A 25,155-nucleotide genomic window follows, 5' to 3' on the forward strand; every position below is an offset into this window, starting at 1 on the left:
TGCTGGCCTGGCCCACTTTACTGACTTCTACCCATGCACAGTTCTGTCTTTTAAAAAATATATATGTATATTGAAATATAGTTGATTCAATGTTGTGTTAGTATCAGGTATACAGCAAAGTGATTCATATATATATATATATATATATATACGTATAATTTTTAGATTATTTTCCACTATATGTGGAAATATTGAGTAGAGTTCCCTGTGCTATACAGTAGGTCCTTGTTGATTACCTATTTCATATATAGTAGTGTGTATATTTTAATGCCAAACTCTTAATTTATTGCTCCCCCCTTCCCCTTTGGTAACCATAAGTTTGTTTTCTATGTCTGTGAGTCTATTTCTGTTTTGTAAGTAAGTTCATTTGTATCATTTTTTTAAGATTCCACATATAAGCGATATAGGATATTTGTCTTTCTCTGTTGCACAGTTCTGTCTTGATAAGGGCCTGTGGCCACCTAAGGCTGTGACAGAGGAGAGGGCTTAAAGAGCTTCACTGAGAGAATCAGACCAGATTTCAATCCCACTTACTAGCTATGTTCTCTTGGATAAGTTACACAACATCTCTGGATCTCAATTTTGACACCTACAAAACAGGGATGATAATAATAGTTTTTTCCGATAGGGTGGTTGGGAGGATAAAAGAACACCGTGAAGTATATCATTCCTAGCAGTTGGAGAGCACACAGCACGTGTTGATTATTATGATTATATTTTTCCTGCCTCCAGGGCTATTTATGTATCTCGGAGGATCTGGCTGTTTCACATGGCCTTAAGATATGATTTTGCTATTTATAGAGAATCTGAGAATTATCTTGTCTGAAGCATCATTATGACTTATCCTGGGTCCCCTGAATCTACATGCCTCCAAGCTTCTATGATTTGTCTCAACAGAGTCAATAAATTGTAACCTAGCACCTCACATGAGATCTCTATGATGTCTTTAGTCTCCTCAACATGTGGTCTCCGTCTTTGCTTCTTGGCTGATATTATTTGATCAACTCAGACTGTCCACTCTCTGAAGTCCAGTCAGAGTTCTATCTCCTTGATTCTGGGCCAAATTGACTTTTCCATTTTATGAATTCCTACCACACTCTTCAAATAACATACTGATGTTGATTACTCTCTATCACTTTGTATTGGTGTCTATTGTGTCCCCAACTAGATTATAAACTATTCAAGAACAGGAACAGTGAGTGCCTTATCTTTCTGTATCTGTAATATCAGTGGTTCACAAAGCTGATAAACCATCAGAATTCCCTGGGACGATTTTACAAAAGGTAGATTCTGACTCAGGAGACAGGGTGATAATCTTCGTCCTATAACACGGAGCCTAGTGATCGGCATAAAGTAAGCAGTCAGAGACGCTATGTACAGTATATGAGTGAAACTTTTTAAAAGCAATGTGTCCCCAGACCTACTAGAGCATGGACTTGAGGATACGGGGAGGGGGAAGGGTAAGCTGGGACGAAGTGAGAGAGTGGCATGGACATAAATACACTACCAAATGTAAGATAGATAGCTAGTGGGAAGCAGCCGCATAGCACAGGGAGATCAGCTCGGTGCTTTGTGACCACCTAGAGGGGTGGGATGGGAGGGTGGGAGGGAGGGAGACGCAAGGGGGAGGAGATATGGGGATATATGTATACATATAGCTGATTCACTTTGTTATACAGCAGAAACTAACACACCATTGTGAAGCAATTATACTGTAAAAAAAAAAAAAGCAATGTGTCCCTAAATCCCAAGGTTACTACCAAAATTCTTGCAAAATTTTGTAACCTTTAGTTAGACTTTCACCATTTTTATTTGTGTGTTTTATTTGCATCTTTATTTGCATGTTTACCTAGTCTGTGGGACATGTTCATTGCCTCACATTTCACAGAGAGGACAACTATATTGTTTGGCTCTATATTTTTTGTATCAGTTTCAGACAACTACTGTGTAACTTTCAATAACCTATTTATTAAGCATGTGAATTAAAGAACGTGTAAAACACACTCAGGTGATGAAGACATTTTTCTGCTTCTCTGATTTTCTTGTGTGTTTATGGTGGTGGTAAGATACATATTTGCTCACTGAAGGGTTGAGCTTGTAATTGGTACTACTGTGATTGTGCATTACATTCATGTATGCAAAGTGACGGACACAGATCTTATTCAACAAAATGTCAAATAATAGAACAAGGCATTTGGAGGAATCCTTTTAATTAGACATTCGAGTATTGGTCTTTGAGTCCTCTGGGGGAGAATGACCGGTGGAGGGAAGGTCTGCAGTGACCTGTACCTTCCTGTCTTGATTCTTAGTCTTCTGCAGCCTCTGGTGCCATCCAGAGGCTTCTCTTGAAGCCTTGCAGCAGAGGTCTAAAAGCCTTCACAAACAGCAAGCAGTGAAGACCCAGGAAATCCTACAGAAATTCCCTCAAGTCAGAGATGCCTCCTGCCTTCCAGCAAAGTAGAGGATGATTTCCTCCAATCCCAAAATAAAGGGGCATTCTTATTTTTCTGCAGTCTGGTCTTCTGGTGAGTCAGATGCTCCAGGCTCTAGTTAATTAGTATCTCAAGTGACAGCTGGGGCAAAGCCCACAGACCACGGCAGAAACATTCAGTCCCAGTTCTGAGGCTTGTGTTGGAGGAAGAGGAAATGGAGCAGGAAGGGGTGGTGGGTGGAGAGCTGGGGCTTGTGGTACAGTCCTGCTCTGGTCCAGAGCTAATCTAAAGGAAATTCCATGCCCCTTATTCACAAGTATTTACAGAAAACTGCGGCAAATAAGCTACAGTTACAGTCAAGTCTGTCGGGAAGGCTGATGTTCAAAAATAGGATCTTGTGGAGTTTGAGTGAGGTGACCAAGAGAAGGACAGGTCTCTGAAAATGAGACAAAAAATTAAAATAATTATATTTTCCCGAAAAAGATAAAAGAAAGCTCTCATCCTATGTACCCCCTAAGGCTTAGTACAATCTTTTTCTAGATTCCAGATATTCTGCCACCTAGGCTACTTCTCTTAGGAAACTCAACCATTCATTGAGCTTTTTAGGAGAGAGAAGTTACCATATTCCTTTTGTTTTCCTAGCAGGTCGCATAGGGAATTGGCTCCATAAAGTCTGTACAATTTTTCTAGCACTCGTGACTTCTGGTGAGCAAGCAAAGCTGCCGTATCAGTACCACCTAGCAGCCAGTAATTGAATGTCCTACATCCTGACATAAGTTATGTCTAATTAGAACATTTCTATCCTGGAGGAAATGGAAGTCTTCTTATGAACTCACTTTCTATTGTCACTCTACTTCTATACCTGTCCCCTACTGCCAACACAATTTCCTGCATGGTTTGAACATTTAATACATGGTTAAAATGTGACTCATGATTATATAAAGAAAAGTCAAGCTTTATATTCTTCCTTTTTTCCCCTACTGTTCTATTTTCTTCAGAAATACTTTCATAGATAACTTACCTTAAGGGTTTGGATCAAATGCAGCATTTGTAAAAACTCCATATGTTCCTAGGTGGCTAAAGAAGAGAAACACAAAGATGACATGCCATATTATGCTTTGTCCTTGGCCCCAGTCCTGCACATAGTTCCTCCAGAGACCATGGATTACCATCCCACCCCTGGAATTCTCTGCTTTTAGTGGGAAAGAAGAATAAAACCAAAGAGATTTTCAAGATCCCACTTCACAGCTCTGGGTAATTTGCATTGCACTTTATACCCATGTTATTGTTGATGCTTTAGGTACTGAATACTTGCTATGCCCCTGCTGCAGCTTCTTCTTGGTGAATTATAAAATTCCAGCCTTGATACTTGATCATGTGGCAATAGTTTTCAAAGAATGGTAGTACTGCTCCCTATAGGCATTTTTTGATGTTCATAATGATCGAGACTTACTATTGACATTTAAGCAGGGGCCATGGGTGCTGGATGTCCTAATATGCCTGGGGCGCAAAAGAATTGTCTTACACACTCCACATAACTTTACGTTCACGGAGGTGAAAAATCTCTGAGCCTGCAACTTAACTGCTTTACGTATAAATATTAAATTTTTGTGCATCTTTTAAAATGTAATTGCCATGTGAATTAAGGGAAGATAATAACAGGTTTTCCAACTCTTTACCAGAGTTGTTCATCATTAAAAAAAAATCAGGTTGGTGTTGGCAATGGTTCTGATACTGTTTGAATCACTAACAGAATATTCCTCTCAGTTGACCTTTATGCTGTTGCCTTCATAGTGATTCTATTTGAAAGAAGGTACAAGCATCTGATGACCCCATAGCATCTGCTAGTATAGTGCCTCAGCTCTAGCATTTTATTTCCAAGTCACTTTCCCTTGTATTGCTCCTTTATATTATCATTAGGGCACCTATTGATTTTTAAAAACATTGTGTATTGCTAGGACATATCTGTATATTTTCAGAACTAGTCAAGGGGACATTGACAAAGATTTGTTTCAAAAAGGGGTCATCTGTATAATCATTCTGACATACTACGGTGAATTAAAAAGTCAAACTAGAAAAACTTAATCATAAAACATTTCCATCTTACCTTTGAGGGTTCAAGGGGCTTTTTCCTTCATCTGAAATAAGCAAGAAGACACAGAAGATTGGTTTAAGAGTAAAAAATGAGATGAGGGAGAAAGACCATCAGTGATAGGGATTATTGGGGGGAGTCAGCAGACTGATTTCCAGATGGGCTCATTATAAGAGACGTGTAGGGAACATCCCTCCCTAAGAGGTGGGACCTGTTTTAGGCTAAATTAAACGTTCAACGATATGTAACTCCAGAGTCCGCTCATCTTTCTCCACTTCCCTTTCAGTAACAACCTCTCCTCCTACCTCTGCTTCTTGCCTTCATCTTCTTTGCTACTCTTGGTTGTTGTTGAGACCATTGGTTCTCGAAACTCATTTCTGTGGCACTGGAGGCCCTCTATGTTTGCATCCTTTGTCACACTCCCTCAGTCGTTATTTGGGCAAGCTAAGCGAGTAAACAAATCCAAACCAACATAACAGTGGATGTTTTTCTCCCCTGATCACATATGTGATTGGGGGCCTTCTGTCTTAATCCAAACAATGGACTCTGATAGTGGAAACTTTAAACATGGCAGCAGGTCTGTCAATCATCCCATGGGTAGATAAAGAAGGAAAAGCATCTCATGCCTAAATACATTTAGAAAATATTAAGTGACACGAAGATGAACAAGTATATTAATTACAGGGCATGACTGAGCCTTCAGTGTAATAATGAATGTGCACTTTGAATTTGCAGGGGAGGGACACAGTATGCAGCATTTTCCTAGTATTTGACCATAGAATCCTAGAAAGTTTAAAATCAAATTGGGACAGGTCAAGGGAAAATTCCCCATCTCCACAAATGAATTTATTTATTATAAAGATATTGGAGGATGGGTGGCTGCTGGTCCCTCTCCACGGTTCAGAGGGTTCCCTGGAAATGTCTCAAAACTAAAGAAAGAACTTGGGGAAAATGCAGGAATAGGGTGATTCCTACATGGTAATGGAGATTAGGATTCAGGTCTTAGGAGCTCTCACCTCTGCCTTCTGGATTTGGTTAACCAAGCACAAATGTTGCAAGGAGGGAATGGTTGTAGCTTTTTGGTCTTTAAGTAGTGTTATTGTTTGTCTATTGTCCTATTTACTCACTCACAGAAGAGCATATGAGGGAACATTAGAAAACCAGCCTAATGCGATGGTGGCTTTGTGAAGGGAGAGAGCATGAGAATAGGAAACAAGGGGTTCTTCCTCTGAGCAGTTAAAAATAGGGAGGGTGGGAGGGAGGGAGACGCAAGAGGGAAGAGATATGGGGATATATGTATATGTATAACTGATTCACTTTGTTATAAAGCAGAAACTAACACACCATTGTAAAGCAGTTATACGCCAATAAAGATGTTAAAAAAAATAGGTGTGGAAATCTCAATTCCATGAGAATGCTGGCAGGTACTTTTAACATAGCCACTTTCTGTTCCTGGATTTGAGCATCCCTGACCCCTCTGATACCCCCACCTACTTTCCATGAGGAAAGATGAAGAGACCCATTAGCTTATTAGAAGAGGATTGGCTTATTATTGGCTTCTCTTGTTGCGGAGCACAGACTCTAGGCATGCGGGCTTCAGTAGTTGTGGCATATGGGCTCAGTAGTTGTGGCGTGCAGGCTCTAGAGCACATGCTCAGTAGTTGTGGTGCATGGGCTTAGTTGCTGCATGGCATGGGGATCTTCCCGGACCAGGACTCAAACCCGTGTCCCCTGCACTGGCAGGTGGATTCTTAACCATTGTGCCACCAGGGAAGCCCCTTGTTTTCTTTTAATGCAAATGTTTTCAGACATGAACTACTGAAGTTGTTGTTTCACTGCCCTGCCCCAAATCCCATGAAAGAAGAAAATAAGGAGAATATTCTTTCCTATTTACCTTTTTGTCTGCAACGCTTTCTTAGCAGAGCGAGGAGTAGCCCACCCGTCACTAAACCTGTTGTAGAAGCCACTGCTCCACCAAAATAAGTCAAGGCTTCCTGGATAGTCAATGGCCCCGCTGCAAAATAAACACATGCACACGTGCAAGACATAAGAAGGCTATTGTGCAGAAGACCATCATTCCCCCAGGAGGTCCCCAAGAACTCTAAGATGTGAGATCAAGTAAGTCATCAAAGGTCCTGGCAGTGCTAACAACCCGGCACAAAAAGATCTGGAAGTCATAAACCACTGCAACAGAATGGGGTGCACACAGGGCCTGATTTTCTTCCTAATGCTTAAATATCAAACATAATTTCCAAAGGAGTCAGGGTAAGGACTCAATAAAAGGAATTAGATGATTAAATGGTAGACACAATACATGGAAGTTTGGATAAACAAAATAAACTGTGGGTAATTGGTGGGGGTGGCAATTGAAGATTTTTATGTGATGAAAAGTAGTTACAACAAGCTGCTAGAGAAAAGAAATGAAAAAAAGGGAGGGGGATGAAATAAACCTTACAAACAGATGGAGCTTAATTAAGGAAGATATATTGTATTTTTGGAGGTATATGTTAAACAAAGATCTTCTGAGATAATAAATTAGGATTCTGCATTAAATAACCTTCAGTTTAAAACATTTTGAAACTTCAAGATGTACTACACACAGATTATAAAGAAATGGGAGTATTCATTTCACAAATTGGAGCTTTGAAAAAGGAGTGGTGATTGTTTACATAGAGTCACTGAATTTGATTCCCACTACTCTGCATGAGGTACAGAGATGCTGTCTGATTCATTGTGAAACAATTATTAAATGCAGGGGAAACCCAGTGATGGAAAGCAACCACTGTCAGAAATACTCAGAGGAGAAACACTGATTTCATTATTTTCCATATCAAAGCGACTTCCTAACCCATATGAGAAATAAACCTTGGCACGCTGGCATGATAGCTGACCACTGGCCATTCTCTTGGCACACTGTTCTCGCTGAGCCACTAAGTAAAAGACCCTCTGGGCAATGGAAGCTGCAGGTTGATCCATAGCTGAAATTTCCTCGAGGGTTGGAGCAGTTCATCACTATTGGCTCAGTAACGTGTAGCTTGGAGCATTTGACAGCTGCAGAAAAAAAGAATGCAGGAAAAACAAACATATAGAATGAACATAAAAGAGATTATGGATTCATTTGAAACCTGGCTAGCGTTGCCAATAGATGAGGTAGAATACAAAAGATCAGAAAGGAAATGAGCTACTTTTGACATTCCCACTAGCCCTTCCAACATCACATGTACTAAGATATCCACTCAAAGAATTATAGCCAAAGAACTAGGATGGGCACATAGTGACAATTTAATAAATACCTGCCAGTGGATTGTGATCGATCTTACCTGCCAAAATACTATTTACAAAATTTTGCTTCTCAAAAATACTGTTGTCCTAAATGTCATTATTACTAACATTGGCAATAAGCTGGCATGTCAGCACATATTTCTCAACAAGTGTTCAGCATAGCTGGCCTCTGGAAGTTTGAGAGAGGTAGAGACTTCCATACTCATTAAACGATTTGTCAGGGAATTTCAGGCTATTCTCCTAATTTTGTGGATAGAAAACTAAATATAACTCAAACTTAACTCAGGAAACTGAATTTAACTCAGACAAATGTTATTGAGCAACAGTGACATTTGCAAAGCACTGTGCTGTGCTGCCTAGGGAATACAGTGATGAAAGAGACACAGTGCTTCGTGCATAGGGCAATAGGTCTTCAAGAGGTATCAGTCATGATTTATCTTTTTATTTAGCTTCCAATTATGAAAATACGGAATATTTACACTGCCACATCATTAACAGAATTGTAACTTATATTTCACAATTCATATAGCTGGTTTTGTGTTTAGCGTGTGTATTTTTCTAACACATTTTGGACATTTACATATGTTTCCTCCTTTAGGTCTTTGAGTACCAGGGCATTGCCTTGTGACATAAGGAAGGGGAAAAGTTGGTATGCCTGTTGCACATTTCTTCTAATTGGGATTGGTGTGGATTTCATGGAGGAGCTGACACTTGAAGTGGTCATTGGGGTTGGATGGGATTTCAACAGGCAAGTACAGTGACTAGCTTGGTGGAAGATAGCATTAGAACTGCCTGTTCCTTTTCACATTACCTCTGCATGCTGGAGCTACTGCTGTCCATTGTCCAGAAGGTCTGCATCGGAGAGCACTATCTCCCATGAGTGTGAATCCAGCTTTGCATCCAAAGTGGCAAGTGGTATTCAAACCAAAGGTTCCCAGATGATGCTGACAGGACATTGTTCCCTGCTTTGGAGTGACGAGGGATGGGCATTGCACCTCTACAGTAGGAGCTGATACTATGTCTGTTGTGAGAAAATGTTTCAATTTAGAGAGCTCCCAATTAGAAGGAGCACAACAGAGTTAAGACTGACATGGAATAACTGCCTTCCACTCCTTTCATAATCAGGGAGGTTCTAGCAAATAGCTCCTTAAGGAAGTTAAGGAAAACTATTAAAATCAGGTATGGAAAACCAGATGAGAAAAATGATCTAAAATTGTCCTTGGAGAGATGATTCTCCTGGCCAGAAGAAGAAATTGGGGGGGAGGGGGGCGTCAATGTTACTGATACTAAAAGCAAAACAAAACAAAACCAGAATAATTGGTGTAGAAATATAAGAATTCAGTAGAAAGACTAATATGTATAGGCCAATTGCTTGCTCAGTGCTGCTTTATTGGGAGGTGGTATTGTCCTCTGGCCAAAGGTCAGCATGAAATGTGAGGCGTGGATATTGCCACTGTCTGTCACTAACTTGCCACATGGCAGAAAGATGGCAGTTGACCCCTCTCCACTTCAGTTCCTTGATTTGAAACACTGGACCGGTGACTACACCCCTAGTGCTCTCTCCTGGCGATGAAGCAATGGAAACCATTCAGTCAACTCAACAAAGCTCTTTGAGACAGAGGCCACAATTACGAAAGAAAATCTGTGCTTAAGAACCGGTGTTATCTTTTATTCACAAATGTGAAAAAGTCCTGTCACTCCTTATACATTTTTAAATCCAGGCTGTGTCTCCTAGACCCCAGAAGATAACCCACTTCATGACAAGAAGTGGAGCTTTCACAATAATAATATCATGTGTGCCTGTCATATACTAAGAGTGTATATAAGTGTTTGTTATTTTTGTTGAGGAAATTTCCAGAAGAAGAGCTATCCCGCAAGTGTATCCTGTTTTACCGTCACAGGTCGGTCGGGGTGCTGTCCATCTTCCAGAAGCTGTGCATTCAACATGGTTGGACCCCTCCAGCTTAAAGCCCTTGTTACAGGAGAAATGGCAGGTGGTGCCAGCAGTGAATTCTCCATGAGTGTCAGGACAATCCAGGCTTCCCTGCTCTGGGGCAGATAGTTCTGGACACTTGATGGCTAGAGATTCAAATCAAGAATGTCACAATCTCCAAATTGATTTGGAAGCCCTGTTTTGCACCAAATTTATTCATTCACATTTTCAACAAATATTAACTACTTATTGAGCTCCCACTGTGTCAGGTGTTTTGCAAGGTAGCAGGCATTTCACAATGAACACAGCAGGTCGTGAAGTACAATGGGCAGGGGGGAGGGACGGTGGGCTTGCAGAGAGGAGTATAGGGAGAAGTCACAAAAACAAAGGAGTCAAGGATTTAGGCAGTCATACTCAAGAATTCACAATTTCATCCTCTTCCCTCTACACCTGCTGCTTTAGAGACCTCATAGCCTCCCCCCAGCTCTCACTGTCCTATCTATATAAATGCAGTCCAGGTTTTCACTTCTGTCCTTCCTCCTGCCTGAGACTACTTCCGGTTAGATATCCTGCTGTCTCCACAAATTCAACACATCTAAACCTGCAATGATCATCTTGGGTCCTAAACTACTATTTCTTCCATTTGGATCCCCAGGCTTTTTTTTTTTTTTTTTTTTTTTTTTTTTTTTTTTTTTTAACCACAGTTTCGTAGCACAGGAAAAGCTCAAAACCTCCTGGTGAAGCTAGATTAGTTCCTGGGAAGTCCCTGAACTGACCTCATGTGTTCTTCCCTCTGGTTCTTGGCTCGCACTGCCCTAAATTTCTTTCAATTTTTACTGAATAAAATCCCACCCATCCTCTAGGATCCAAATGAACACAGCCTCTCTAAAGCCTCTGCTGATCACTGCAACCTGAAGTCTTCTCCTCTGAACGCATCCGTTTTTTCTTTGAACTCATATGCTGTCATATCACATGTCATCTCTTCCCTCTTCTCCTGTATAGAAAGCTCCTAAAACCCAAGAACCATAAATCTTTGTGTCTCCCACAATTCACACTGCAGGATCTCAAGAGGTGGTACTCAACCACCATATGCCAAGTGGATGAGCAAATGAATTTTTAATTTACTGTTTCCCTCAAAAACTGTTTTGATAAGTTATTGCAGTTACCTGTTTCTCTTAAGATCATGTCTTTCTCCCCACGAAGGTGTCTGACATAAGACTGTTATTTATCAACAAATATTGGATTATTGACAAACTGAGGGACTATTCTTTCTTTAAATCCAAGGCTATCTGAAAGCAATGCCTTGGTCAGATAAGGCTCATTTTGCTTAGCTATTTTGCTTTTAAAAAAAAATGTCTTGAAGTCCTATGTAATGCCTCACGGAAAAGTGATGTATTGGCTTTTACGTATTGGCCCATGTGCTTTTTGGTGGCAGGCTATTCACTGAAGGATTGTGGATCCTTATTGTGTGAATCCATTCAATTAGACAAAGTAACATACTGAATTTCAGTTTAGAACTCTCAAATTTTTGAGTAATTAATAAATCCATGCCTGGCAGATCAATTCCATTTATCAAACATTTATTAAACGTATCTATTGGTGTAAGTCATAGACATTAAATCATTTATGAACATTTTCACTAAAATAACATTTTCAAAATCTCCAAGGATTTCATATTTAAACCCAAGAAAATACTTAATGTCAATTGCATGAGAGCAGGGACCTTGTCAGCTCTTTTCAACACTGTATCCCAGGCAACAGTGCCTGGCACAAAGTAGGGGGTCCAAAAATATTTGTCAAATGAACGAATAAGTTAGCACAATTTAATTTGGACACATTCTAACAAGTATTTTTACATGGTGTGAAAAGAAACAAGAAGAGTTACTACTTTAAAAAATTGATTTAAGTGACCCCTAGTATACAAAGAGAATTACTACAGCATTAAATCTACTTGGAGGATATTGCTTTGGTCTCAGTCTTGTCAGTCTTTTTCTGACAAGCTTATAGATATAGCCTTTTGTAGCTAGGGAAGTCTCTAATCCTTCTTCTGTAAACATGAACCTTGTTGAATCTAAGGACTAACTTGTGTAAGGAAGCATGTTTTCCTGTCTGAGGGGCAGCTTTGGTGAGGTTCATGGAAGCCTAACCCAGAACGGGCAAGTGGTGGTTACTCAGCAAACATGGGCTGAATTAAATTTGTGGAGTTGTCAAGGAAGTTGTTGGATTGAAGGGGCCTAGTGCAGATGTAGAGGAAGAGATTTTTACTAAGGAATGACCTCTATGGGTAACTTTAAAAAGTAGTCATATTCTTGAGCCTTCTCTAAAACTTTACCAAAACCTGAGTCATTACAAGAAGAATAGAAAATGGATAAGGGTTGCTCTTATCACCATACTTAATGCTCTATATTTGTGGACTTAAAGGCAGTGCTGCCTACTGGAAAGGTCTTCATTGATATTTTTCTGTAATCCATGAAGTAGCTGTACATGATTGCCTGTGAATTCATGAATTATTGGGATCACTGGCACTCTATTATTATGACATATTTAGTTAATTCTCTGTTTCTTTGTATTATCTCTTTTTACTTGAGTTGGATACAGTTTTGTCAAGAATTTTTTGGAAAGAAGATATATTATAAATAATAAATTTAATTGAGTTGGCTGTTCTAAACTAAAAGTTTAAAAATAAAGGCTAGGAATCTTCATGGAGTCAGAGAAATGTTGGGGGAGTGGAGAAATAAAACAGATGTGAGCAAGCCAGGCCAGAGCTTAGAAGGCACCAGTTTGCTATATTTTAGAACTTGTATGAGCAAAAGATGTGGCAGAAGGGCAGAGCTAGGATTGGCATTTGAAACCAGGACCCATCCCTCCCCATCAAGGTGAGGTTGGTCATTAGGGGTTGGGTCCAGCAGCCAAACATGGTCTCCAGAGGGCCAATGACAAAGTGATTGGGAAAACAGTAATCTGTGTCAGGATAGTGGCTCAACAGGTGGTGACATGGGGGACACAGAAACCGGATATAAGCAATTCAGCACTGCTTAGGTTCAGGGAAAGGAATTCAGGTCCTGGCGGGGCAAAGGCTGGGAGGAGACTGGAAAATACAGGCAGAGCTCAGGTCCTAGAGAGAGACCAGGAAACTGGCATTCTAACTAAAAGGGAAATATCTGTGGACCTACTCAAAAAATGGAACCTCATATTGTGCTGTGAAGCAGAAGACTCAGCATTGCACCTGCCATACCACCCCCCCTTACTTGGTGGCCCTCAAGCCCCTTTGATATAGCCCAGGACTCTGAAAAACACCATGTGAAAAATCAAGGTTCAGTGCTGAAGGGTTAAAAATTCATGGACTCAGCCATATTGGAAAAGAAGAGGAACTATCTGTCTAAATCTAGAGAATAAATTTAGAGAATGAGGTAGAAACACAGGTATAAAATCCAGAGCTAATGATCAGGTGCACACAGAGTTGACAATTCCAAAGCCCGTAGTTGACTAAAGCTGCTGCCCCTGGTCAAGTCTGGTTCTAGACACTGGGCAGGGCTAGGCCTGAAGGGTGGTGGGCAAGTGCCACCTCGTGTGGAGAAAAGGAGGTGGAAAGGAGTGAGGGGAAATAGGGGCTTCAGAGATTACAGATTTAACAACCATGTTGATTGCATATATGATTTAAACTTTAGTGAGATATTTCTTAGGGATTTTTTTATTCTTTAGCTTTAAAACAGAATGTGGAAAAACAGAGCTTATGATAAATGTCCATGGAATAAACAAACGAGTGATTGAGAAATAAGTGATGAAGCCCTAATGATATCAGCCATAAATGTTCTAGATTCCTCCGGTGGCTTGTAGTATATCTTTTTAACAGCAGGTGATAGCATTTTATGTCCTTTAGTCTACAGAATTCGTGTCCAGGGAAGAGACCTCAGAGTTGTTGTTGTTGTTGTTGTTGTTTTTTACATCGTTATTGGAGTATAATTGCTTTAAAATGTTGTGTTAGTTTCTGCTGTATAACAAAGTGAATAAGCTGTATGTGTACATATATCCCCATACCCTCTCCCTCTTGCGTCTCCCTCCCACCCTCCCTATCCCACCCCTCTAGGTGGACACAAAGCACCAAGCTGATGTCCCTGGGCTATGCGGCTGCTTCCCACTAGCTATCTATTTTACATTTGGTAATGTATATATGTCCATGCCACTCTCTCAGCTCATCACACTTCCCCTCCCCGCCGTGTCCACAAGTCCATTCTGTACGTCTGTGGCTTTATTCCTGTCCTGCCCCTAGGTTCATTAGAACCATTTTTTTTTAGATTCCATTTATATGTGTTAGCATACAGAGACCTCAGAGTTGATCTTGTCCACTCCTCTCCTTTTGGAATCGAGAAAATCAGGGGTGTGACATGATTTTCATGGTCCATGACTCCATGGAAGAGCAATACAGGTCTTTGGATATTAATCTAGTGCTCATTCCACGAGAAGGAATAAGTATTTAGCTCTTTTCACTAATAGATTTCTATCAACATATTTTCTCATTTGATCACTCTCATTCTCTCATTTGATCACTCATTTCGGCAACTGGACAAGAGCAGTGAAAAAGAGTAAATTTACAAGTGACTGACCCGGGATTTAGAAACCTGCCACTGTGTGGCAGTGTAGTGTAGTGTAGTGGTAAAAGCTCTGACCCTGTAATCAGGCTAGACCTGGGTTTGAATCCTAGCTCCTTACTTCCTATCTATTACATCTTTGCCAGCTATTTATCTTCCATTTCCTCGTCTTTAAAACGGGGAGAGGGCTTCCCTGGTGGCGCAGTGGTTGAGAATCTGCCTGCGGATGCAGGGGACACGGGTTCGTGCCCCGGTCTGGGAAGATCCCACGTGCCGCGGAGCGGCTGGGCCCGTGAGCCATGGCTGCTGAGCCTGTGCGTCCGGAGCCTGTGCCCCGCAAAGGGAGAGGCCACAGCAGGGAGAGGCCCGCGTACCACCTAAAAAAAAAAAAAAAAAAAAAAAAAAAAAAAAAAAAAAGGGGAGAGTGATAACCATGTTAAGGATTGTTGTGTGGATTGAATACAAAAATGCATATGAAACAGCTGGTACTTATATACACAAGCAATAAAAATTAGCTATTACTGCTGGTATAGTCCACAGAACGATAGAACAATGGCAACTTTTGAAAGTAAACATGAGCTATAAATTAATCAATTCATAAACTTCTGTTTTAGAGCATACTATATACTAGGTAGGTGTCAGATGTTTCGGGGGAATCAAAGACAGATAAGATCTGGCCCTTGCCTTTGAGGATCTACTAATTCATTGTCAATAGGGCTTGAGCTTGAATAAATTTAACCAGTAAATGATAAGCTTCAATTCAACAGATACTTGTCACACACCTACTTTTTTTTCTGTCTAGTTGCTGCAGGAAATACAAAGGTGAATGCGGCACAGTTCCTGCCCTCAAGGAGCTCATAATCCATATAGGAGTTGAGCAAGGAGAAACATACACAAATAGTAAAACTGTGACATCCTTGAGGGGTTGGGATGAAATCACATCCATCCCTGAGTAAGCTCAGTGTCTGGGGCTTAGTATGCTCAGCAAAGGTGGATGTGGGAATGAATGAGTAAGAGTGTAGTAGAAAAATTCTTTATAATGAAGTAAAAGTCCCAGTAACATAGTTGAACTTCATCACTTACTAATAGTGTGAATTTCAACAACTTACATAATCTCTGAGCCTCTATTTTCTCATCTGTAAAATAGAGACAACACTGCCTGTCCTCATTATTTTAGAATTGTAATAAACATCAAATGTCACAGTGACACTAAAACACGTTATAAAACTATGAAATGTTTAAAGTTATTATTATAAGACTAGTCAGAGAAGACTTCCCTGGTGGCGCAGTGGTTAAGAATCTGCCTGCCAATGCAGGGCACACAGGTTCAAGCCCTGGTCCGGGAAGATCCCACATGCCGCAGAGCAACTAAGCCCATGCACCACAACTACTGCCTGAGCTCTAGAGCCCGCAAGCCACAACTACTGAACCTGCGAGCCACAACTACCGAAGCCCGTGCACCTAGAGCCCGCGCTCTGCAACAGAGAAGCCACCGCAGTGAGAAGCCTGCGCACCACAACGAAGAGTAACCCCCATTTGCCATGACTAAAGAATGCCCACACGTAGCAATAAAAACCCAATGCAGCAAATAAATAAATAAATTTATATTTTAAAAAAAGAATATTCAGAGAGAGAGAGAAAAGCTTTTGGTCTAGATTGTTATGCTTTGTGGAGAAAGCTTCCTTTAGCTTAAGAACAGGTTTACATGAATTCCTGATGATCCTCCATTCTATACTGTTACTTGAGAAGCTGTAAGAGAGGATAGACCCATGGTCCTACCGTCACACGTTGGTGGGGAATCTGTCCAGTGTCCAGATGGAGTACAGTCCAATCTTTCCGGTCCAGATAAAGAGAATCCCTCATCACAGGTGAACTGGCATGTGGTCTTATAACTGGAATCTCCAAGAGGCTGGACACAGGTCTTTGTTCCATTCTGAGGGTTTGGGAGAGGTGCGCAGGTAACAGCTACCGTGGGCATGGCCGAGGAGGAGAGAGGAGGTTGTTTTAGAACACAGCAACTTAAAACAGTGTGTGTGTGTGTGTGTGTGTGTGTGTGTGTGTGTGTGTGTCCTTAACATACTAGGGCAGCATGGGGTTAGAAATGATTGTTTGAATTTCATGGTGCTTTGTCACCAGGTAGAAGTCTTGTACATGTGAAATAGCAGCAGTTAATAGTGGATTGGTATCCTGAAATGCTCACCCCCAAAGAGCTTTAGAGGTGATTTAAAAGGGAGCTGGTGCTTTGTTGGGAAAGATAGTGATGCAGCTCATGTTAGTTGCCCCTGGACAGGAGAAGGACTGTCTGCTTCCTTGATACCTTCTTCAGAGATAGACCTAATCACCTTGCCATAAAACAATGACAAGTGATTGGAAATAGGGAAACGGAGTAAAATACTTTTTCCCCTTCCAGAAGTTCCTTCCCCCAACCAAGTGGTGGAAAGAAACTGGGTCCAAAGCCTGCCTCTGTTACTAACTAGCAGTGTATCTCTGGACAATAAGCTTTCTGAATCTCAGTTGCTTCATCTGTAAAATGGGAGCAAAAACAATCCTTGCCTTGCAGGGATCCTCAGTTATATAAAATAATAAGTTAACTAAATCATAGGCAAAAATTAAATTAAAAAATATTTTAACAATCATGACACAAAGTAGGCACATAATGTAACTGGCCATCTGCAGATGCTCTTCCCACCAGTCTCATCCTACAATGACCAGCTCCAGATGGCACTACTTGTTCACCTACAAAAAAACAGTAAATAAGATCTCATGGTTCTTTACCACAGTTTATCCATGTGGAGTTTGTGGTGGTAGAGGACTTGATTTGGTTGGAGATCATACTCTGTGACTTTTGGCAAGTCACTTAACCTCTCTGAACCTCAATATGTTCACCTTTAAAATGTGGAGAATAGCATTAAATAGCTCCCAGGATTTTTACAAGGCTAAAAAGTGAAAACACTCTGGATGCAAATGTTAATGGCTGCCAAGATATCCCTCAGCCAATTAGTGAAATAAAACTCAGATTAAACATATTGGCATTAAAAAATGAAGGCTAAGAGAACGCATGGTGTTTTCTTCTTCACTGTTTGGCCTGATTGGGTAGTGTATGGCTTTAGACCAGAGACAGTGGTGGTGTGGATGAACCTAGGGCCGTTTCCACTGATTTGAACTGCTTGAGGTTTTGAGAGCATTTTCTATTTCTCTTTCTCTCTTCCCTTCCTCCCTTCTCCTTTCCAGCTACATTTCACCCCCAACCCCCCAATATCATCCCTTTGTCGAAAGACCTAGTTATTTTCTGCCGCTTGAAAAGTCTTTGTGTATTCAGTGTGGGAGTAGTGGGTAAGGGAGAGCAGGCAAGTCAAGAAGCCTATAAACTGTAAGGACAAATTGGGAGGGTGCTGGTACCATGAGTCTGCTTGCAGCTCTTTTGTGGCCTTGCCTTCTGATAGCTCGGGTGGGGATACAGGGGCAAGGGGGACCTTGGAAAGGGAAATTGAGAACACCCTCTCAAGAGCATTACAACAGCTTGTGAGTGCAAGCCTCGTGGTACCTTCCTGCGCAGACCACATTTGGGTATTTCACTTGATGCTCGCCCAGCAACAAGAGGAGAAAGTTCAGTCAGAGTAAACAAAGAACTAAAAGCGGAAGGGAAGTGGAAGGTCACAGGAAGCCATAGTGAGTGTGAGCCTCCTTGCTGTGAAACACCCACAGGTGGGCCAGTGTGGGGCAATGAACTGCAATCTGTGCCCTGAACAGCCCAGGGTTGTTCGGAAGGGTGCTAAGCATTGTAACACCCTCCTCAGGGACTCCAAGTTCTTCCCCAAAGCTGTGTGGACTTTGTAGTATATCCAGCCTTCAGTGTAGCCCAGGTGAGAGCTGAAGAGCCAAGGTCACAAGCCTCACCTTGGTCTCTGCAGACCTAGCTCAGAAGGTGTGCCCATCCCTAGCCCCTGTGGCTTGCCATGCTCTCTTGTGCCTGGGGCTAAAGGACGTGCAGTTCTATTGAGTTGGTCAGCCCCTTTGTTCGTTCGTTCGTTCATTCATTCACTCACTGTTGACCTAACTTAACAGTAGTGTGTACGTGTGTGTGCATGTGTGTGCTTGTGTGTGACCTGAATAACAAGTGGTTTCCTTTTTATTAAAAACATGTTTCTGCCTGCTTTCACTCATGTTGGAAGTGGGTACAAAGTGAAAAGCAAAGGCAAACAATGCAGAATTTGCTAGTATTTTACCTACCTAATTTTATTATTAAAATTGTATATATATGCATCATAAAAATACTAATCACATGGAGGAAAAAGTGGGAACATATTGGAAGAATTCATACAAGAATGGAGAAACATAACCAGTGTCTCTTTTAGGGTTGGGTATTTGGGGGAGGTATTTAAGAGGATTTTTTTGTTTCTCTATTTTCTTATTTTTCTGTAGCTTTTATTAATAAAAATTTTATTTTTTAAGAGCAGTATCTGCCATAAATATAAGTAAATACTTGGATACATTGAGTAGAAAAAGGAATGGGGAGTATAAAAAGCATACATCTGTCCTTCAGTTCCTAAACACGGATGATGAGAACCAGTTCTATTCCATACAATAACTGCCTTTACTTTATATCAAGTGTAATGCAGATAAATATGCTTATGCTGAATATATATAGACTTTTTTTCTTCTGAGAATCCTGTTGACCTTGCATGTACAGATTAGTTTCTTCCTCTTTTCATCAGTCTTCACTTTATCCTAAGTGGATTTCTCCAGTCTTAACACAGATCTTGGAGGATGTTTGCAGCCAGGCACCTGTAAATTCTGCCCCTCCCATTCCACTGTTAAACCTGGGAGTTACCCCCCATTCCACCATTGGACTCCGTGGTTCCTAGGAGCAAAGTGCCAGATCAGTCTTGGAACAACCATCCTAGGGCTAGTTCTTCCCTCTGGTCTTCTTTCCAGATACTATCTTCAGCCAAGTGACAACAGTCCACCTGGTTCATGATAGGAGCCTTCATGTCCTGGGAAAGGCCCCAGGACAGAGCTGGCACCAGGCCACCACCACACCCCCCTGCCACCTTCCTGTTGTCAGATATCCTGTCGCTTGTGGTACCTGCCTAGCCGCTGAAGGCATTTGCATTTTGGATCCCTGGGTTACGTGATGACAGTGTTTATTCATTTTCCAGTCCATTTCAAGTTTCTGTCCCCTAGACAGTTACCACCTTTAAAATACAGCTTTTTAAAATAAGCCTACAGTTTATTTCCAAGACACTGGAAAGAATTCATTTTACCTTGGCATTCTGGAAAAGGAGCATTCCAGTTCCCCGTATCCAAGCATTGCAGCACACTTGCTCCCACCAGGAGCAAGCCCTCATCACAGGTGAAGCTGCAGGTCGACTGGTACCTAAAGGCACCAAAGGGATGGGAGCAGTTCACCTGGGCCTTGTTTGAGGCTGGAAGATACTGGCACTGCAACGCTAAGGAGTGAGGAAGTGAGAAAGTAAGGGAGTGAGGAAAGTAATAAACAAGTACTCATTGATTTCCACCCCTTAACTTTTTCTAGTGCCAACAAGAGGGATTTCTGAATTGGGCATGTTTAACCTGGAGGACGAGAAAAGTGTCATAATCCCAATGCCAAATGAAGGACTTTATGAGGAAATGTTGAGCCATCGTTAAGCATTTGGCAATATGTATTCACAGTTTTAAAAATATCGTATTTTTGGACCCAAGAATCTATGCTAACTATGTAACAAGATGCATATCAAAAATCAGTTCAGAGAATTTTTATCATGATATTATTTGTAAGAGCCAAATATTGAAAATGAACATAAATGCCACTAATGAGAGGCCGAAAATTAACTATCGTGGATCCATGAAAGGAATATGATATATTTCACCTTGGAAAGATATGGGAGGTGTCTCAATGTACAATGTCAAGTGAAAAAGCAGGATAAAAATTATATACACACCATGATCTCAATCATATAATGCAGATGGCCATAAATGGAGAGAATACATGTATTCTCTATATATTAAGTCTTTTCTCATCTTTAAAAGGGGAGCAATAGTTTTAACTACCTCATGGGGTTCGACTAAAATGCTCAATAAATATTATCTATTATTATTATTACTAATAGGAGTAGTAGCAGCAACAGTAGTAGTAATAGTCTTAAAATCATTATAGCTATGCATCAGATGCAGACCTTGAACGTCAGGGTGGAAAACGCTAGGAAGGCCTGCCAGGGGAGTTATTGAAACCACATATCTAGATGCTTAAGAGAATAGTCAATTCTCTCTTTTGGATGATTAGACATTTACCTGACTGGAGACAAGAATGTCTCCAGTGACCCCTTAAGACCCTCTCCTTTTAAGAATGTCAAAGGGCTCTCTGTGTCTTTGTCTCTCAGACAATACATTCCCAGTACATCCCATTCCCCTCACTAAGCCTCACCATCATGTTGTATGATGATCTATTCCTCTACTGCCTCACTTTTTTTTTCAATTTTTTAACTGTAGTAAAATACACATAGCATAAAACTTATCTTTTACCACTTAACCATTTCTAAGTGTACATTCCAGTGGGATTAAGTACATTCATATTTTTGTGCAACTATCACCACCATCCATCTTCAGAACATTTAACAGCAAGTACCTATTCCTCCTCTAGGCCCCAGCAACAACCATTCCACTTTCTGTCTCAGTGATTCTGACTACTCTAAGTACCTCCTATATGTGGAATCATTCAGTACTTGTCTTTTTGTGATTGGCTTACTACACTCAGCATAATGTCCTTGAGATTCATCCATGTTGTAGCATATGTCAGAATTTCCCTCCTTTTTAAGGCTGAATAATATTCCATTGTACGTATGTATATACCACGTTTTTCTTATCCATTCATCTATGATGGACACTTGGGTTGCTTCCACATTTTAACTGTTATGAATAATGCTGCTATGAACATGGGTGTATACATCTCTCTTCAAGACACTACTTTCAAACCACTACCTCATTTTAAAATCAGGTATTCTTAGACCCAGGGTTCACATAAATTGCTTGGGATCTCACGTGAAATGCCAATATTTTCATTTCTGGGACATAAATTCTGTGTGGGGTACCTCTTGTTAAAAAAAAATAATCTTTGTGACTTCCCTCTCTGCCTCAGTTCTTCAAGAACAAAATATTGAGAACATGAACTATTTAAAGGACATCACTTTGTAAAATCAGATCAGAGACATATGATTTACAAGGTAATGTTATGATCATTATTTTACCTACATTTGTAAAGCTCATAGCAGTTTTTTAAAATAAATTTATTTATTTTATTTTATTTATTTTTGGCTGCATTGGGTCTTCGTTGCTGTGCGCAGGCTTTCTCTAGTTGCAACGAGTGGGGGCTACTCTTCGTTGTGGAGCATGGGCTCTAGGCACCCAGGCTTCAGTAGTTGTGGTGTGCAGGCTCAGTAGTTGTGGCTTGCGGGCTCTAGAGCGCAGGCTCAGTAGTTGTGGCTCACAGACTTAGTTACTCTGTAGCATGTGGGATCTTCCCAGACCAGAAATGCAACCTGTGTCCCCTGCATTGGCAGATGGATTCTTAACCACTGTGCCACAAGGGAAGTCCCTCGTAGCATTTTTAAGCTTGCATTTACTCACATTAATCCACAACCACTAGTAAGGCGGGTAAGGGAGATAATAGTACTCTTATTTTGTAGGTGACACTGAGTTTCAGAGAGACCGAAAGCTTGTTGCCAGGAAATGACAGAACTGGACTAAATGTCTTGTCATTACCCTTCCACTGTTCGATGCTGTTCCTCATGCATAATTCTTTCCTCCCAGCCCCTCCTCCTTCATGCCAACTCACGACATCCATGTCAGTCCATGCAGCCCTCGCCTTGCATTTCAGGATACAGTAATGAACACATGCCTAAGACTGCCCTCACTCACCACTTCATCCCGAGTGCCCACACAAAGGACCTGGCACATAATAGAGTCGTAGTGAATGTTTGAATAATAAATGAATGACAGAACTAAATGCACATGCTGATGCCTTTAATAAGCTGAGAGACATGGAAGCAACGTTATGCTATCACAGTACCTTGACAGACTGGGGCTGGCTCTGTCCACTGTCCCAAATCAGCACATCGAACTGTGTCAGCTCCTCTCAGTGTGAAACCCTTAGCACAATGAAAGCTACAGTTGGTGTCGTACTGAAATGCTCTGGAAGACAGGGAGCAATCCATGCTTCCATGGTCAGGACTCTCCAGAGGCTCACAGGCAATGGCTAAACGGAAAAAGTGATTGTCTGATACTGGGCAGTAGAAGGGTTCAATTCTTTCTTAGAAGAGCCCCTTGAAAGAAGCTCCATCTTTTCGACCCACATTGTCAGTATATGCAGAACCCTAAATCCTCCTTTTTCAAAAAGAGGTATCTGCCGGGAACACCTTGCCATGCCCCTCTTTACCTGGATCACTCACCTGCCCTTCAAGTCTCAGTTTAGACTTCACTTTCCTTAAGAAGCCTTCCCTGCCCACCCCAGCTCGGTCTATAAGCTCTTCCAGTGTGCTCCCACAGCCCCTGTTCTTGAGCTGTTCATGCAGTGTCGTAATTCTGCCCCTTAGACCACAGTCTCCTTGAGGCTGGTGTCATTCATCCAGAGTTGTATTCCCAGAGCCTGGCAGTGTTTCGGACATTGAAGGTGCTCTTTAAATATTTATTGGCAACATTTGTGAAATTGGATCTGGAAGGAGGAGATATAGAACAGACTGGACTTTTAAGGAAAAAGCTGGAACAATATAGCTTATTGTTGGCACTCTAATACCGAGCCCTACTAAATGATCCTGAAAGAGCCTTGTCTCTTGAACACAGGATGTCATCCGAATCAGACTTCGATTGCCAAGTGAGTGCAGCCCAAGGTCAGTTCCTGAGCACAATTAAGCCCCGAGTGACCTCAGTTCTGATGAAGACTGGCTTCCTCCTGCTCTTCCTTGACAAAGAATTTCATCTCCAGGATACTCCTGCAGTTTTTCAGAGTATAAAGACTACCTGTACACCGTGACCTTAGACCTCTGTTTTTTACAGAATCAGGGCATTTAAGAACCAAAGACCCTCTAGCATTTCTCTCTTACTTGGCAGATGAGAAAACTGAGGTTCAGAAATTTTAAGTGACATCCCTAAGGTCTTATATGTAGACAGTAGTAGAGCTGGGTTTATAATCCAGGTCTCCCAGGAATTCCCTAATCCAGCATTTAATTTCCCCCATCCTAGTCCCCATTTTTGCTTTATAAGATGAACGTGTGAGGCAATTACACAGAATTCAGTTTTGTGGTATTAGCTAACTGCCTAGAATTGTGTCACAACCTCTTTTTCACTGCAGTGTTCCTTTGATCCTTTGTCAAAGGCTACCACTGAGGGCTATGATGAGCAATCTCTCTCTGTGTCCTAATAGCCACTGTTCTGACTCCATCTGAAGTATAGGAAGGACACTGACCCATAGCTTCTATACACCAATGAGGCAGGGGGGGAAAAAAGAGGCAGAAACAAAGGCTCTCTGCGAGGTACGTTATACAAGCTATTTAATTGTATACTTTTTATATACTTCATCCTCATTGATGCTCCTTGCAATTCGTAGCTCATTTCATGGACGAGAAAACCATGCCTCCCGGACATTGAACAACCTGTCTCAGTGCCAGAGCCTGGAGGAGGTCATCCTGATGTTAAGAGCCCTTGATCTTTCCACTGTGCTGTGACTCCTTCCCGGTGCACTGGGGGCTGCTAATGAAAAATCCTACCCTCGAAGGCTGGCAAGGGTGCAGTCCCCCAGCCAGGGCCAGTGCAGCAGAGTGTGTCCAGCCCCTCACTTGATGGTCAGAGTCACATTCAAATTTGTAGCTGGAGCCATTGCAAAGGCAGTGAGGGGATGGACACAGTCCAGGGTTCCTTTGCTAGGGGCTTCCGGGAGCTGACACTGCGTAGCTGGAGAGAACAACCAAGGACAGAGAGAAAGGTACTGAGGAAGGAGAAAAACCATGCCCACAGCTAGAGAGCAATGGTGAATCCACCTCTGGAAATCCAGGTGTCGCTTGGAATCTGTAAGGTTCAGGAGACCCTAGTGATGTTTGTCCAGACTTGTATGTAGTACCAGGCTTCAGGGGGACCTAAATCTCTTTAAAATAAAAGACTCCTTCAAGCTTTTTCTAATGTCCTTTATTCCCTTTACTGCTATAAACCTGTCCTGGTAGGTCTTCTAGTGTCTACTTACAGATGTAGATGCTACCCTTTCCCTCTTATGTGAAATTTATGAAAGAGGTCGTTCTGAAATTGCTTGAGGGCAGTGAGTTTTGGGGAAAGGAGGACTTTTAAATTTTGTTTAAAATAAGTAGTAAAATCAGCCTCTTTTTTTTTTTTTCTAGAGCCTGACACTCTTTTCCTATCCCAGATGAACACAATCTAACTGAGTGGTAGGTAAAAGGAGAATCAAGTTGTGGTGATTCAGGCCAGTTTCTCCATAAGCTAGCCAGTTTCCTCTGTGCTCCCATCAAGAACCAGGTGCAGTGGACATTATACATCCCCAACTGCCTGAAACTCACCTTTACACACTGGAGCTGGGGCTGTCCACACCCCCGAGGCTGTGCACTGCACCACCTTTGGCCCAACTAATGCAAATCCCTCTTCGCAACTGAAGCTGCAGCTGGACTGGTGCTGGAATGCTTTTGCAGAGTGGAAACAGGTCATGCTTCCTTGCTCAGGAGACTTCAGGGGTGGGCACTGGACAGCTAAAAACAACCACAGAACAATGGCATGAGACCTTAGATTATGCCTAGCACCTTGGAAGCCTTAAGATGCTGCAACAGCTGTCTG

At 41.5% G+C, this 25,155-nt stretch overlaps 1 protein-coding gene across 4 annotated transcripts in view; it reads right to left on the reverse strand.

Annotated features, from left to right (window-relative positions):
• Positions 1–2,202: 2,202 nt before the first annotated feature.
• Positions 2,203–25,155, reverse strand: part of SELP (selectin P) — a 45,128-nt gene continuing 22,175 nt past the window's right edge. The window contains exons 6-16 of one of the 4 annotated variants that reach the window (XM_028488692.1): positions 24,885–25,070; positions 22,394–22,579; positions 19,593–19,778; positions 16,108–16,293; positions 9,700–9,885; positions 8,618–8,827; positions 7,390–7,575; positions 6,419–6,538; positions 4,540–4,570; positions 3,454–3,509; positions 2,203–2,868 (exon numbers count right to left, since the gene is read on the reverse strand). In XM_028488692.1, the coding sequence (XP_028344493.1) occupies positions 3,455–3,509; positions 4,540–4,570; positions 6,419–6,538; positions 7,390–7,575; positions 8,618–8,827; positions 9,700–9,885; positions 16,108–16,293; positions 19,593–19,778; positions 22,394–22,579; positions 24,885–25,070 (1,532 nt within the window). In that variant the 3' untranslated portion in view covers positions 2,203–2,868; position 3,454. The remainder of the gene's footprint in view (positions 2,869–3,453; positions 3,510–4,539; positions 4,571–6,418; positions 6,539–7,389; positions 7,576–8,617; positions 8,828–9,699; positions 9,886–16,107; positions 16,294–19,592; positions 19,779–22,393; positions 22,580–24,884; positions 25,071–25,155) is intronic. The other 3 variants (XM_028488693.1, XM_028488694.1, XM_028488695.1) reach the window with 3 other exon arrangements.

The sequence above is a fragment of the Physeter macrocephalus genome, chromosome 4, assembly GCF_002837175.3.
Source record: "Physeter macrocephalus isolate SW-GA chromosome 4, ASM283717v5, whole genome shotgun sequence".
Classification (NCBI taxonomy): domain Eukaryota; kingdom Metazoa; phylum Chordata; class Mammalia; order Artiodactyla; family Physeteridae; genus Physeter; species Physeter macrocephalus.